Here is a 13931-nt window from a genome sequence, read left to right on the forward strand (position 1 = left end):
TCTTTGCTTGTGGGCCAGGTGTCCAGACCCAGAGCTGGTCCATCCTGGTTCAGTACTGTAGATAACTGTAGTGGATACACCTAGGCTGTAAGTACATGGCAGATTGAGACTAACACTTCTGGGCAGGATGGGGCAAGGCTAAACGTTCACTAACGAGTATCTGTGAGCTGCAGTTTTTGTTCTCCCAGTGTTTATATCTCAGGCAGATCTTCAGATGTGGTAAGACATTTTATGTGAAGCCATTCTCCTCCCACATGTTCATCTTTTTTTGAGTCAGGGTCAGAGAGTAGGTAAAGCTTTATAGCTCAGAAAAGAAAGACCTCAAGTCAACTGAACATGGGAAACCCAATATACAACATTTCTGAATGCTCTCAGTCCAAGACAGTTAAATCATTTTGAATTAAATTTTCATTTAAAAAAAATCAAGTTTAAAAGCTTGAATCTATCATAGCCACTTGACATGGAACACTTTTGCCCAAAGCTGCAATTGCATATAGTTCTAACAAATGTGAAAGGCAGCTTTATCATGGGAGGTAGCACACAACCTGAATAATATGTGGTGGTCAGTTCTACCTGTCACTTAAAAAAATTCTGGGGTTCATGTTCTATATATACTACCTGGACTGAAATTATGCAAGTTAAATGTTTCACAGTACTCTTTATTTCGTTGGAATCTAAGTGAACCAAAACCACTAAACCCTTCCCTGTGATTTGTTTCCAGATACACACACAGTATACTTCGCAAAAACACAGTTGCTCTTAATTTTGACTTTATATGCAATATATTTATAATGATAAAATAGTAAAAACCTAAAATACACATTAGCAGATATAAACCAGATGCAGAGACAGGTTAGGAGTAATAGAAAAAAGATAAATTGAATATTTCATGAATTGAGAAGACTCCTTCCACAAGAATAATGGATTAAATATCTGTCCTCTGTAATGGAACATACAGAAGTCTTTGCCAAAATGTGGTGCTCATTGTATGGGGTTTTGAAGACTGAATTGGTTTTTGGCTTTTACAGTGTAGTAGAGTTTTGATGGACACATTTTTATGTGAAACTAAATGGGTATGTGTGCCCTAGATCAGTATTTCAACAGCTATGAAAAATATTGAATAAGTATGTCACTGTTTTTTCAAGTAAGACTTCAGCTTTCTTTCTATGCCATACAGTTAGATTTCAGTAATTCCAGGACCAAAAGAAAATAGCTTCATATTTACTTTTGTAAATGATCCATCAGCTGAATTAATATATTTTGTTCTCTGGTTCATCAGAAACATTGTGTGCATACTTCGCTTTAAACAAAAGTAGTTGCTGTTGTCCTCAGCTTACAGTTTAGGGTTTAGGATTTTACAGAACTGATATTGCAGGAAAATATAATAGTTTTGTTAGAGACAGTAGTTTCAAATGAAGGGAAGTTACAAGCATTTCATTATTTTTCTTAGAAAGAAAAGGGGTTTTCTCTGCACTTCAGTCTTTGTAACCCTTATTCATTTCACGGTAGTTACTCTCAATCACCTTCCTTGTCATCTAATGTTAGCTTTCATTAACGCTCTTGATAGACTTCAGAAACTGCTCCACTGGAAGTTGCTTTGAAAATGTTTGAATTTTTTATCCAAGTTTGCCTCTTCTGTGTATTTTATTTTGTGCTCTATGATCTTGGTGTCTTGGGGAGTGTACTTGCCCTGATGGCTGGTGGATATATGGAACGGGTATTATTTTCAGATGTACTTGGGATTAGTTCCAGAAGGGAACCCAGGAGAGTTGGTTGTCTGTATACATTTGATTTGGAGTCCTGCTTCTTTCTGCTAACAATGAATTATTGGAAAGCTAATGAGTCTTGAGCTCTCATATGCCTAATTGGTGTGTAACTGTCTAAGCCTTTAATTCTTTTATAAAAAGTTTATCTACCTCCTCTGAATTGGAAATGGAAAGCTGATTCCTTAAACAGCTTTGAGAATCAGATCCAGGATTTTCAATGAGCTGTGGGAATTGCTTACTAGCTGCTTGGAGGACTGGGGATATGAAGGAATGAAAACTTGATTCTGACAGCATCATGTCAGGTAGAAATGAAAACTTTATTGTCTGTTTAGCTTTTAAGGACTGTTGTTGACACCAAACCTCTTTAAGAACTATGAAAGGCAGATAGATATGATGTGTGCTAATTGGAGTCTTTCCATCTTTTTTCTTTGCTTTCAGTTTCAGATACAATGAGTTGTGTCCAGGATACATATCTAATGTGGATGAAGTTTCCCAAAAATGTTGAAACACATGGGAATTATTTGGGTTTTTTGCTTAACTGTTTTTTTCAGATTAGTGAAGAACTATCAGAAAGCAAAGGAGACAGGATGTGAGCCATTGCTAGCTGTGGGGGGAGTGTCCTGATTTGATTTTATTTTTTGCTTCTCCCTCAAAGTCTTTTTTCTAGCCAGCATGGCTTGGTTCCGCACATAGCTGTTTGCATGCTCACTTTAAATGAGCTGGTGGTCTCGTCCAGCGTGAAGTAGAAAACAACTCCCTACATGGATGGCTACAGTTGGCATGAGTTAGGACTTGTCAGTCCATAGGCAGTTTTCCCAAGAAGAGCATTAGGACTGATCCATGGCCGTTCAGGTGGATAACCTCACCATTGACCAGCTGGAAGATCTGATGTAGTTTTCCATTTGACTGTTCTTCTCCAGAAAGTTGAATAGCTATTATGATGGCTTTTAATGTGGTAAGACTGTAAACTATCTTAGTGTTCATGTGTCAAAAATGTTTGGCAGCTGTTTCTGTTTTAGCATAATGATGAATAATTTTTGCTGTATGATGGTGGAAAACCTGAGATACAGGAAGAAAATGTAAAATTAACTAACCTTTTCCTTCAGATATTTCTGTTACCTGTAACCTCCTGACTAGTGTGTGTACATGGTTGTGCTTTTCATGAGGCAGAAGTTGAACAGTTTAACTAGCTGTTATATTTTGTGTTGCTAGCAACTAGTGATGAGCGTTATTTCCTTCAGCTGGGGGATGGGAGCAGAAGAATGGTGCTTCTGGTCTGAGAAATTCTTTCTCAGTTGGCTGCTGAATCAATCAAACAGCAAGAAAAGGAAAGGCTTATGAATGTGTTCAATAAGTATATTGCACACTGTGGGGATTTTTCTCTTTTTTCATGAATTAAAATTCTTCACTGTGATCAATGGGAAAAAGAATATTTTAATCTTTTTTTATATAAATTAGTAGGCTTAAAAACTAGCCTTTAATGGATAAATTGCTAGGATTTAGATTTGTTGCAAGCTGAGATTGTTCTGTTTACTGTTCTGTTTACTGTTCTGTTTTGTTGAGTGCTTCAGATCTGGAAATCAGTCGAATAGGTTTTATAAAACAAATTGTTGTATCAAACAGGTTTAAAATTTAATATCCTAAGAAATATGCCCACTTTAGAAAGGCTTTTACAAATAACTGAAATACAAGAAATCAAAGGCAATAGCCATGGCACTTATTTTTGCATGGTCCTAAAAATAAAACTAATTCATGAATAAAATATTGAAGTTACATTTTATTCCAGTAGCAGAAAATTTAGGGGGATACTGGTTAAATGAAGCATTATGAAACATTGTTGAGATTTGTTCTGCAGCTTTAAGTTCTTTATCTAATTAGTTTATAATCTTACCAGTTAAAACAATCTGCAGCTCTTAAGGAGCCTGTGGGAGTGAAAAGCATCAATTATTTAATTTCACTTTTTAACGCATTTTTCCTTTTCCTTGTATTTAGGGAATAAATACATTAATTTTTATCCGAGACCAAATATTATGGTTCATTTTCTTCTGAAGTCTGTGTTCAGATGTGATGCTTAGAAAGGGGAAACTAGAATTTGTATAAAATTCTGCACATGTGTAATCACTGTGTACTTTGATGTGTCTTATCTGTCTGTCATTAGAATTTTCACACAGAGTTTGGTTGTTCAAATTTGGGGTTAGATGGCAGGTGCCATGTTGGGAATTATACAGGTGTTTTTTTCATGCCTCTTCTTTATTTGAAAGTTACTGTTTAGCTCTTAATAAGCTACCTGTATAATGGAACTATGTTTTTCAGTCTTTGTTTTAAACTGTTCAGGACAGCTAGTGTTTTTATTTGGGTTTAATGTTCTTTTCAGTACAACAGTGTATTCAATTAAATTTTTGTATTCTCTAGCAAGTCTGTGAGGCACTCAGTACTGCATTCATTTTTTATTCATGATCTATTTATTTCAAAACAAAACACATCTCAAAACCAAAGTAATTTAGGAATAAACTGGAATATACGTTTGTGGTTTCTAGATAGCACTCTACATACAGTCTGATAGTGATGTGCACGCTGTAGGCATTTTTTTCTAAAACTGGCATTGAATTTTGTTGTAGGGGGAGTTTATTTTAAATTGAGTCAGCATGAAATTTATACATAATGTCGAGTAAAACTTTTAGGGAGAAGTAATACAACGATTTGCTCAGCTCCTCTTTTCCTCTCATTATCACAGCACAGCACCTCTAACTTTAAATCTTGTGATGTATTCATTGTCTACCTCATGTCAACTCTGTGGCTGCTTTCATCTTGTGTCTATTATGTATATATTTGTACAAGTCTTGAAAAATTCCCCTTCTGGTTGTTGCTAGCTATTGATTCATGCTATTGATTCTGTCATGAAAGAAAAAAATGTGTCATTTCTTTAGGCATTTTTAGCAAGTTATTGCCTTCTTGCTTTCTCGGGACTAAATGGCCTTTGATTCCTCTTGTGTTCCCATGAACATCCTTATGCTGATCACTTAATAATTCTGTTTCTGGTCTGTCCGTGAAATAGGAAGAATACTTACCTACTGCTTTTTTAAGTATATTCAGAACAAAATCATTACTATTTCTGGCACACTGTGTAGACAGAGTATGTTAGAAGTCTTGAGGTAACCTCTGAATAAATTCTTTATGCAACACTGTAGCCCTGCTTATCTGTTACGGTCTATGAAAAAAGTTTCTTTTTCTCCTTAGAGCTGTAAGGTCTTTTCCCTGTTTTAACTGTAAGCTTAAGTGTAACTTGGGAATGTTGCACCTTAGAATTGACTTCCTTAAAATGTGGACTCTCTTTTGTTTTTTAGGGAGTAACAGGTGCTTTGGCAGTTCTGATGAAGGATGCAATTAAACCCACACTAATGCAGACTTTAGAGGTGAGTATGGTTTATGATACCTCCCCTTCTCCAGCTTTCAAGTTCCATATGTGCTAGTCATGCTTCTCTCCAGTGACTGTGCTTAATTTTCAAGGTTCAAACCACTATCTTGCTATAGTTCCTTCAGGGACTAAATGAAGCTTTGCTGACCTGTGAGAGGAATGTTTTACACATACCCTAGTGAGCTTTCTTCCAGCAGCTCAGAGAATGCAGGACTAGTATAACCTAACGCTGTGTCTGGGCAGTCTAGTATTGCCTTTCCAACAGTAATTTGAATGATGAACAGTGTTCATGAGGAGAGGGGGGAAGGAAGCAAAATGGGGAAATGATGAAGCTGGTTTGAAAATAAATGCATTTAGAGAAAAAAATAATGTATATTACTGAAAGTTTCACCATCAAAATTACATAGCTGGAATATTTCACAACAACCCCTGATACGGTGAAAAGTTGAATAATGTAGAAACATATCAGTGCAATCCTGGGTTGGTAAAAGTTTTCAACATCATGTCAAAGTGGCAACTACCTTTTTACTTTTATGTTTGGATAGGAACAACTTCCTACTCTTGGGGAATATTAGAAAAATAGAACTTGTCTGTGTTATTTTACTGTAGCCATCTTAATTATCTTCTCCTGCAAAGAATATCTGTTCTTTCCTGTGGCAGTAAGAAGAATGCATGTGTGTGTCAGAACTTAATATGCCATCTAATAGCAGCAGAAACTGGAGGTCACGTAGCATCAAGAATGTCACAGCTTTAACTGTGTTAAATCACCACTTGGATAACATTGTATGCAGTAAGCATCAGTGACAAGGTAGCTTTGATTCTTAGTGTTTAGTCTGGGTCGCTCTATTTGCACTTTCTATATCTGTTAGAAAAAAATGTGGTTTTGTTGTAGTGTTCTAAAAGACAATTGTAAATGTCAGAAGAGTTTCATTTGATCAATAGGCATTTGGTCTGGGACTTGCATGCTTGCTTTTTTCTTCTTTTTTTTTTTTTTTGCACTGCGTTTCTTTATAGTCACATTTCTGTGTGATTAAATTCCCAGCTTTCATGTGGTATTTTCTAGTCTAATGTATGCTGTGGCTGAAATAATCTGCCAAGTTTCATCAAACACTGTTGCTTGCTAGAAGGACCCTGGCTGCAGAATCCAAGGATGTTTTTCCAAAAAATTCTCACAAAGTTATTTTTACAAAGGCAGACTAAAGCAGCTGAGAAGACTGCTTCATGCTCTACTCCTGCCATTTGAGTCTCGAAGACAAACTTCTGTCACCCTTTGAGTACCTGTTGGTTTGCAGGCTGTCACCTCTCCAAGAAGAGAAAACTCCAGTTTTACCTAAATGTTTTCCAAGATTGTGCTTTGCTTTGGCTGGTGTATGTCTCTTGGACTGTGTCATTGTTCCTGTGTGGAGATGCAATGGCATACTCTGTTACTGCCCATACTCCTGTTTCTGTTTGTGAGCCTCAAGCTTGTGTCATGTCCCATTTTGTGAATAAATACATTTCATTTTTATTAATTATTCATGTAAATAGCATTAAGAGATGCTAATTTTAATAGCTTAATTTTTTTCAAAAGAGAAACAAGGAAGCTATTTTGCCCTGAACATTTGAATGCAGCAGAGTGATCCACCTGTGAGTTTAGAGCCTTCCAGCATGATAGATTTTAAGGCAAACTAATCCTACTGTACACTTATGTGGTGGATGTAATAATGTCTCATCTGCTGTAGGGAATGACATATTTCTGACGAGTGTCTTTCTTCTCACAAACCAGAAATGAGGAGACCTGAAACGTAAAATGCACTTGAAATAATCCTAATTAGTATCATCCACAAGAAAAAGGTTTTTCTAAGTTTCCAAAGAGGCTACCAGTAATAACTGGGCAACTTAATCCTAATCCTTTCAGTGAGAACAAGTTCTCCATACAAGCATAAAGCAACATCTCCATGACTTGACAACGGTGACATTAGAAATGATCCTACAGCACACAGGTGGTGGAAGATCAGAATAGTATGATTATAGAGAACAGAAGCAGCTCAGACTGTGCCCTGGACCCATCCTGCAACTAGGATGAAACTGTTCACCAAAGCAGGTCTTCTGGATTACTTTGGTATTGAGAAGAAGCAAAAAGACTACCAGAGGAGGTGGGGCAGGAGATCTTCTGTCAGTATCAGCTGGAAGTAATGCAGTTAATTTGGCATAATTTGTAAGTGATAGTGGCTGTGAGTAGCAGCCGTTGAGATAGCTGAGATACCCATTGCAGAGATAGCTGCTGTCCTCTGTGATCAGGCCAAGAGCCTGGGAATTGTGTTAAGCTGTGGAGATCTGAGGACTTGCTTCTAAGGGCTTGTGAAAGGGGAGAACACCGACCTACTCATTAGGTTTGCACCAGCTTTACATGGGCATCTGTGTGCACTGTAGAAGAGGTTCACAAGGTAATAAATCAAAAATGACCGAATGCCAGTCCTGCATGGAACTGAAGTGGCAATTTGTGACAATGCTTTTCTTCATACATGAATTGATGTGTGTGTTTCAATTTGCTGTTTTTCAAAGAGGTTTCTTGGTGAGTTGATTTCCATCACAAATCTGCTACTCTTGTCACCAGAAATGCTGCCTCAATGTGTAAAGTGATTGACAGTACTTTATATGCAAGAGTGACACTAAAATCTCAAGATGGGAAACATGGTACACTCCACCTTCAATAACTGCAGGCTTCAGTAGAACTTATCTCCAATGCTGTAAAATTGAGATGACTTTGGAATGTACATAATGATTTCATGGTGTTTATCCGTGTTTGTCGTGACAGATTTTTTCCCTTGTGAACTGATCCCTTAATGGTTAGCATTTATTTATGCCATGCTTAACAGAGGAGCTGCTCTATGCGACAGCTCTTTGTAGTTGCAGTGTGGCTGCTCTGGGACAGTCTGCTTGTGTTACATTTGAAGTACCACAGTAAAGATGAGGGGAGGATGGTAGTAAGTATTATAAACAGCCTTCTTGCAGCCAGATAAGTTCAGATATTTATTTACATTCTGGGTTTATTGTCTTTTACTAAAACTTAGATAATAACATTTCCTGTACCAAAAACAGTCAGCAGAATGCATCCCTGCGCCACTGTTTGTTTCTCCTTATAGTTTATTAAGAGTGTACCGAAAATAAGTGGTATTCTGCAGAGTGGAATGGATGGGCTGACAGAGTCACTGAAGCTGGCCCAAGAAGACATTGTTGTCCTTGTTCTAAGGTGTGCCTGAGGCTCCTGAAGTCCTACTGGAGTTCACACCCTTCAGTACCTAGACTGTATTTATTTCAGGATTGCCCTTCAAAAAAAAAACCAAACCAACATTCAAATGACTCCTTTTCTTTGGCTGATTTCAGAGCTCCAGGGGAGCATCTGTCCATGCCAGTGGTTTAGTAGTTTGTTTGGATTTCAAGTTAGTGGCAGGGGCCTCTTGTCTACCAATATTCTGGATGTTGGATCCCACAGTCAAAACTTCCTTCCTATCCCTGTTGTGTGGATGAACTCTTGGAAGCCCAATTGCACCAGGAACATTTTGGGAGACCCTTCTGGTCCCCTCTCTGCATAGTTGTCACAGTATGGGCTGGGCTGCCTTCTCACCAGCTGTGGTTGTGCTTCCATGCATTGCATCTGCTCATGTGTGTGCTGGGCTCTAATGAGAGCAGCCTTGTAAAAGCTTGCCACAAGAAATTAAGGACTTAGAAAAGTAAAATTGAACTTACTGAGTAATAAAACACAAATCAGAATATATCCAAATATTCAAATATGGATTTGAACCTGGTAGCTGAAAACAGCAGCTGGATTAAAATACTGGATTAAAGTAGAAGTGAAACTTTATTTTGTGTAAATTACAAGCTAGGGTAGTAGGAGTAATCTTTTATTTTGCCCAGCACCTCCCATTAGGTTGATGCCCAAATATTAGAAGAAGCTTTGAAAGTGTCCATAGGTCAAGTTAAATTTTTACATAGCTAAGCCAAATCCCACTTGACGTTCCGTTTTGTGGCCATTAGCAGATAGAAAACAGGGAAAAAAATTAACCCTAAGTAAACACTGTGAAGTCAGTGTGTTATGATGATAACAGTCTACATCATTCCTCTTGTTACAAAGCATCATTTCTGGTTTGTTTACTTTTTCTGCTCCTGTTTCTTCTCTAACATGTATGAGGCAAAGTTGTCTTGAGTTGTAGCTTAGTTGCATAGGTTTTAGAGAATATCACATACCCATATATATACATACTCTCCCTTTTCCACTCTTAATTAAAAAGAAAAACAAAACCAAACATAAAAACCTGAACAAAACAACACCCAATTTATTAAAACAAACCTGAAGTTTAATGTGCCAGAAGCTAAAAAGTTATTTGTCTGAACAAAACAATTAATTACATGTAATTACTCCTAAAGGAAGTAACAAGGTGTTTCTTGTTGATGTTTTGCATGTGATTTTTATTCAGCATTACTGAAACAGGAAAATCTGTTTTCTATAGTTAGAAGTATTTCATGACTGTAATCAAATTTTTCTGGTATTTTATGGAAATTATGGGCATTTTTTTATCTGTGCAGGTTGTTTTCTTAAGAAGTAGATGGGGGGGGACACAAGCAACCTCTGTGGTTAATAGTTTCCACGTTGTGGTTTATGGGGCAGTTGGATGTGATCTATAGCTGAACCATGGAATACAATCCTCCTTAACTGGTGTTTTGGGTCAAAATTGAGGAAGATTTCCCTGTACATTGGCAGTAGCTCCTAATACAGAACGTGTGAAGAACATTGATGGTGATCATCTAAAGTTGTCTCCTTACCTTTACTTTAGCTGGGCATTTTTGAAAGCATTAACACAACAATGGGATTTGTTTGCCAAAGTGTTTTATAGTAAGAGAGCTGAAATTACATCCTTCTGTCTGACTCTCTATTCTGACTTGAAAAAAAAGATGGCAGTTATATTATTTTGCCTAATCCTAATCCCTTTCTGTAGATGCTAATTTTATCATTTTTATTTTCCTTGGGATGCCTGCCAAAAAAAGTAATAGGGAAGCTGAGAATTGCTTGCCGTCTGACAAATTTCCCTATACATAGTTGATTTGCTTACTCCTATTCTTCTGCTGGTTTAGATTGGTCCATGCTGCAAAGTCTGTTTTCTGTCCGTATTTGTATAATGTCTACTTACGGGAATTTGGTTCTGTACCTCAGTTCCCAGGCACTCCGTAGCAGTGGTGACTGCTTTTTCCAGTGTATGTCAGTATCCCCACTGCACCCCAACCGTGTTACTTGCCATCTCTGTCTCCAGCTCCTTAACCATTGACTCTAGTCCCTCATTGCTTCTGCTGGCTACTTTGCCTGCATAGGAATGGCAATTACAGTCAGTGAGGAAAATGGGAGCAGTAAGAAGCTGGAGGGGATACAGCCAGGACAGTTGACCCCAACTGACCAGAGGGGTGTCCCACACCACATGGTGTCATGCTCAGCATATAAAGCTGAGGGAAGAAGAAAGAAGGGGAGTGGGGGGGACGATGTTTGAAGTGATGGTGTTTGTCTTCTGAATTAACCATTACACATGACAGAGCCCTGTTGTCCAGGGGATGGCTGAACACCTGCCTGACAGTGGGAAATGGTGAATGAATTGCTTGTTTTGCTTTGCTTGTGTGTGTGCAGCTTTTGCTTTACATATCAAACTGTCTTTACTACAACCCATGAGTTTTCTTACTTCTACTCTTCTGATTCTCTCCCCCGTGCCACTGGAGGGGAGTGAGCGAGTGGCTGGGGTTAAACCACAACGCATATTCATAATATGTATTTTTTATCATTCAGGGAACACCAGTATTTGTTCACGCTGGACCTTTTGCTAACATTGCACATGGAAATTCTTCTGTTCTGGCAGATAAAATTGCCCTTAAATTAGTTGGAGAGAAAGGATTTGTAGGTGAGTGATTATTTTGTTTATAATATTATGGTGTGTTGGTGAGTTGGCAAACAGTGATGTAAATGAACAGATAAAATAGCAATGAAAGGGAAGAATGCCCCTTTGGTTTATGATAATATTGGTAATAATCTTAAAGTGAATGTGCAAAAAACCAAAACACTTCTTCTGTTACCCTGCCCTTTGTCTCAAGAGTTCCTGTTACCATGTTTGAGATTCCACAAGATGACTGAACCAGTTGAATGTCTGGACTGCATTGAAAGAGGTGTTCTGTAATTCTTTGTATTAGTGTTCATCTGACCTCTCTTGATAAACTGAAAAACCATTCCCTTTTCCTGCTGAGTTATTTTTCTGCCAGTTCAGCAAGCTCAGCCAAACCATGGGTCAGATGTTCCTGAGCCAGTGCAGTGGAACAGCAGAGGAAAGGTGGTAGAAGAAAGAGTAAGACTGCCTTATTCTGGTGGCAGTGAGCCATTAGGTTGGTCCAGCTGCATTGTAAAACCTCTCCATGAGGCCCTCCTGTTCCCGTGAAAGCATGTGAGTGGGCAGGCTCTTTTTATATTACGAATTTGTCCTGCACAAGCAACACTAGACATGTAGAACTTACTGTTATAGTTACAGGCAAAATAAACTTGTGGCTGAATAGTGAGCTGCTTTCTATAAAAATTGTGCATGTTTAAATTTCAGAATTAATAAAATGAAAGAGGCATTGTTGCTTTGTGGTAGTTAATCCTTTGCACTGCTGCAGCCATCCCCATCTGTCCCCTGAGCAGCCAGGTTGGCTTACATTAATCCTAAAGTTGATCTTTGAGTTCCTGTGGAACAGTGCTTTTGAAGAGGTGCAGTAACATGAAACATGAGGTTTCTTATGCTGGCGCCCTTAAACTAGGAGAGAAAAACATATGTATATGCTTATGTTTTACCAATATATTGCTGTAAATAACGTAGAGAAACAAATTACCTGAAAGTATTGTTTCTGTTGCAAGTCACTGGTAATTGTAGAAAGGATGGAAAGAAGTGTTTTGCATTGTTACAGAATGTGTATACTTTTTCTTATGTTGTGAAACAACTTAAATACTTACAGGTAGAAAATGAAAAGGTTTCTTATACAGAGTAGTTGACTAGTGAACACGAAGATAGAGGAATATCTTCTTACAGAAATCTTTAAAAATAACAAAAATTTATACTAATAAAGGATTGAAACCTGTTGTAGATCCTACTGACTTTGGGGAAAAAAATAACTAAAGAAATATGTTCCTTTGGTATTCTTTGTATAAAAAAAAAAAAAGGTTGAACAAGTAGAAAATCTATTTACCTGTATTCCGTTATCTTGAGAGCTTCTTTTTAAAGAGTATTCATTGATTTTTCTTTTTTCTTATTTTCACCTACTCATCTTTATAGAAGTAAGTTTCTGATCTCCCTGAGCATTGTGTGCCTAGAAGAAATGTTCTCCAGCCTTTGGTTTTTTGGGGGGCAGAGGTTTCATTTAATTTTGTAAATGGAGCAGCAGAGTGTGCACAATGATTTTTAGATCTTTGTTAGGGCATTATTAACACCGTTAATTCCTAGAGTCAGTTTTGCCTAACTTCTGCCCTTCTGATTCAATATAGTTGGCAAAGATTGTTGGGCATTAGTGTGTAATATTTTGATAGCAAGGGAATGCTTGGGAAACACTGGATTCAGTATTCTGCTCTTGCTTTAAGCAGTAGCAGCTAGGGAAGTGCTGACCTGTGTAAGAAAATACAGCATTGCAGTTAAGGTGGTGAAACATGTGGTTTTCAAGGTAGCCTGGGCATGTGTTACGTGTTTGTGTTTCCTTTTTAAAATGCATGATCATGTCAAGGAAAATGGTTGTTTTCTTCAGTATTACTGTTGTACAGCTAAGGGGTTTGTTCATTTCCCTCAAATGATCAAACATCCATTCGAAGTAAGAACATTTTGCATTCTGACTACATTTACTCAATGATAATAGAATTGGTATTTCATTATGCCATGCTTGTTGTTATAAGGCTTTGTGGAATGAAGAGCAAACATTTTTCATAGGCTGAGTGAATTGACTTTGTTTCTCCAGGAAGCAATCTTTTCAAGTTGGAAGTCTGTTTTGTATTGTCTGAATGGAAGTATTTTGGCAGCAGTCTTGGGTCTTGATCCAGGTTTTGGATACTGAAAAGTATCACCTTGGGTTTGGATTCCCTTCCATTCAGTGCTTCCCTCAGGCACTGAGAGCATATCCTTGCATTTCATGGTTTTTTGGTCTTATCCACCTGTTTGTCTTTAACACTCTTTTTTGCTTTGTTCGTCTTTGGCCCCGGTTTCTCTGTTGGGAGATAAAGCAGTGTAGCTGCAATAGAAAAAAACCTTTGTGTGTTGCCAGCTAAAGGCTCTTTTTCAAATTCTGTTCTACAGACCACAAATCCCCATGAAACTGGCTTCAAAATGAGCCTGCCTTTACTCTCATGAGCAAAGAACTTCAGTATGATTTTTAGATCCTTGTTAGATTATTAAAAGCCACAGTTCCTAGAGTGGCCTACTTAAATAAACTTTTTAGGTAGTCACAAGTGTAAATGGTTGTTCTAATGCTTGTAATTACCGTAAGCTTTATGGCTTAAGGTACATTGGTTTTGGTAGCTAGTCAGAGCACATGGGCAGAGACTACATGTAGCACTTGGTATTACTAAATGCTGTCCTATGCTAACCTACATGACTGAAGTCTAAAATGACAGCTACAAAGTGTGTACCAGTCCACATTGACAAGATGCCCATACAGGGAGACAGCGGAGTGCCTCGTGAAGCTACCCAGCAAAGCAGTTAGGAAGAAACTTCACTGTATTT

At 37.8% G+C, this 13931-nt stretch overlaps 1 protein-coding gene across 8 annotated transcripts in view; it reads left to right on the forward strand.

Annotated features, from left to right (window-relative positions):
- The window catches only part of MTHFD1L (methylenetetrahydrofolate dehydrogenase (NADP+ dependent) 1 like), a 156937-nt gene that overhangs the window by 53960 nt on the left and 89046 nt on the right, over nucleotides 1-13931 (forward strand). For 6 of the 8 annotated variants that reach the window (XM_065680562.1, XM_065680564.1, XM_065680563.1 and 3 more), the window contains 2 exons: nucleotides 5111-5179; nucleotides 10991-11102. In XM_065680562.1, coding sequence (XP_065536634.1) covers nucleotides 5111-5179; nucleotides 10991-11102 — 181 coding nt within the window. Of the gene's footprint in view, nucleotides 1-5110; nucleotides 5180-5841; nucleotides 5990-6372; nucleotides 6706-10990; nucleotides 11103-13931 lie in introns of those variants that run through there. The other 2 variants (XR_010613082.1, XR_010613083.1) reach the window with 2 other exon arrangements.

The sequence above is a fragment of the Lathamus discolor genome, chromosome 5 (assembly GCF_037157495.1).
Source record: "Lathamus discolor isolate bLatDis1 chromosome 5, bLatDis1.hap1, whole genome shotgun sequence".
NCBI lineage: Eukaryota > Metazoa > Chordata > Aves > Psittaciformes > Psittacidae > Lathamus > Lathamus discolor.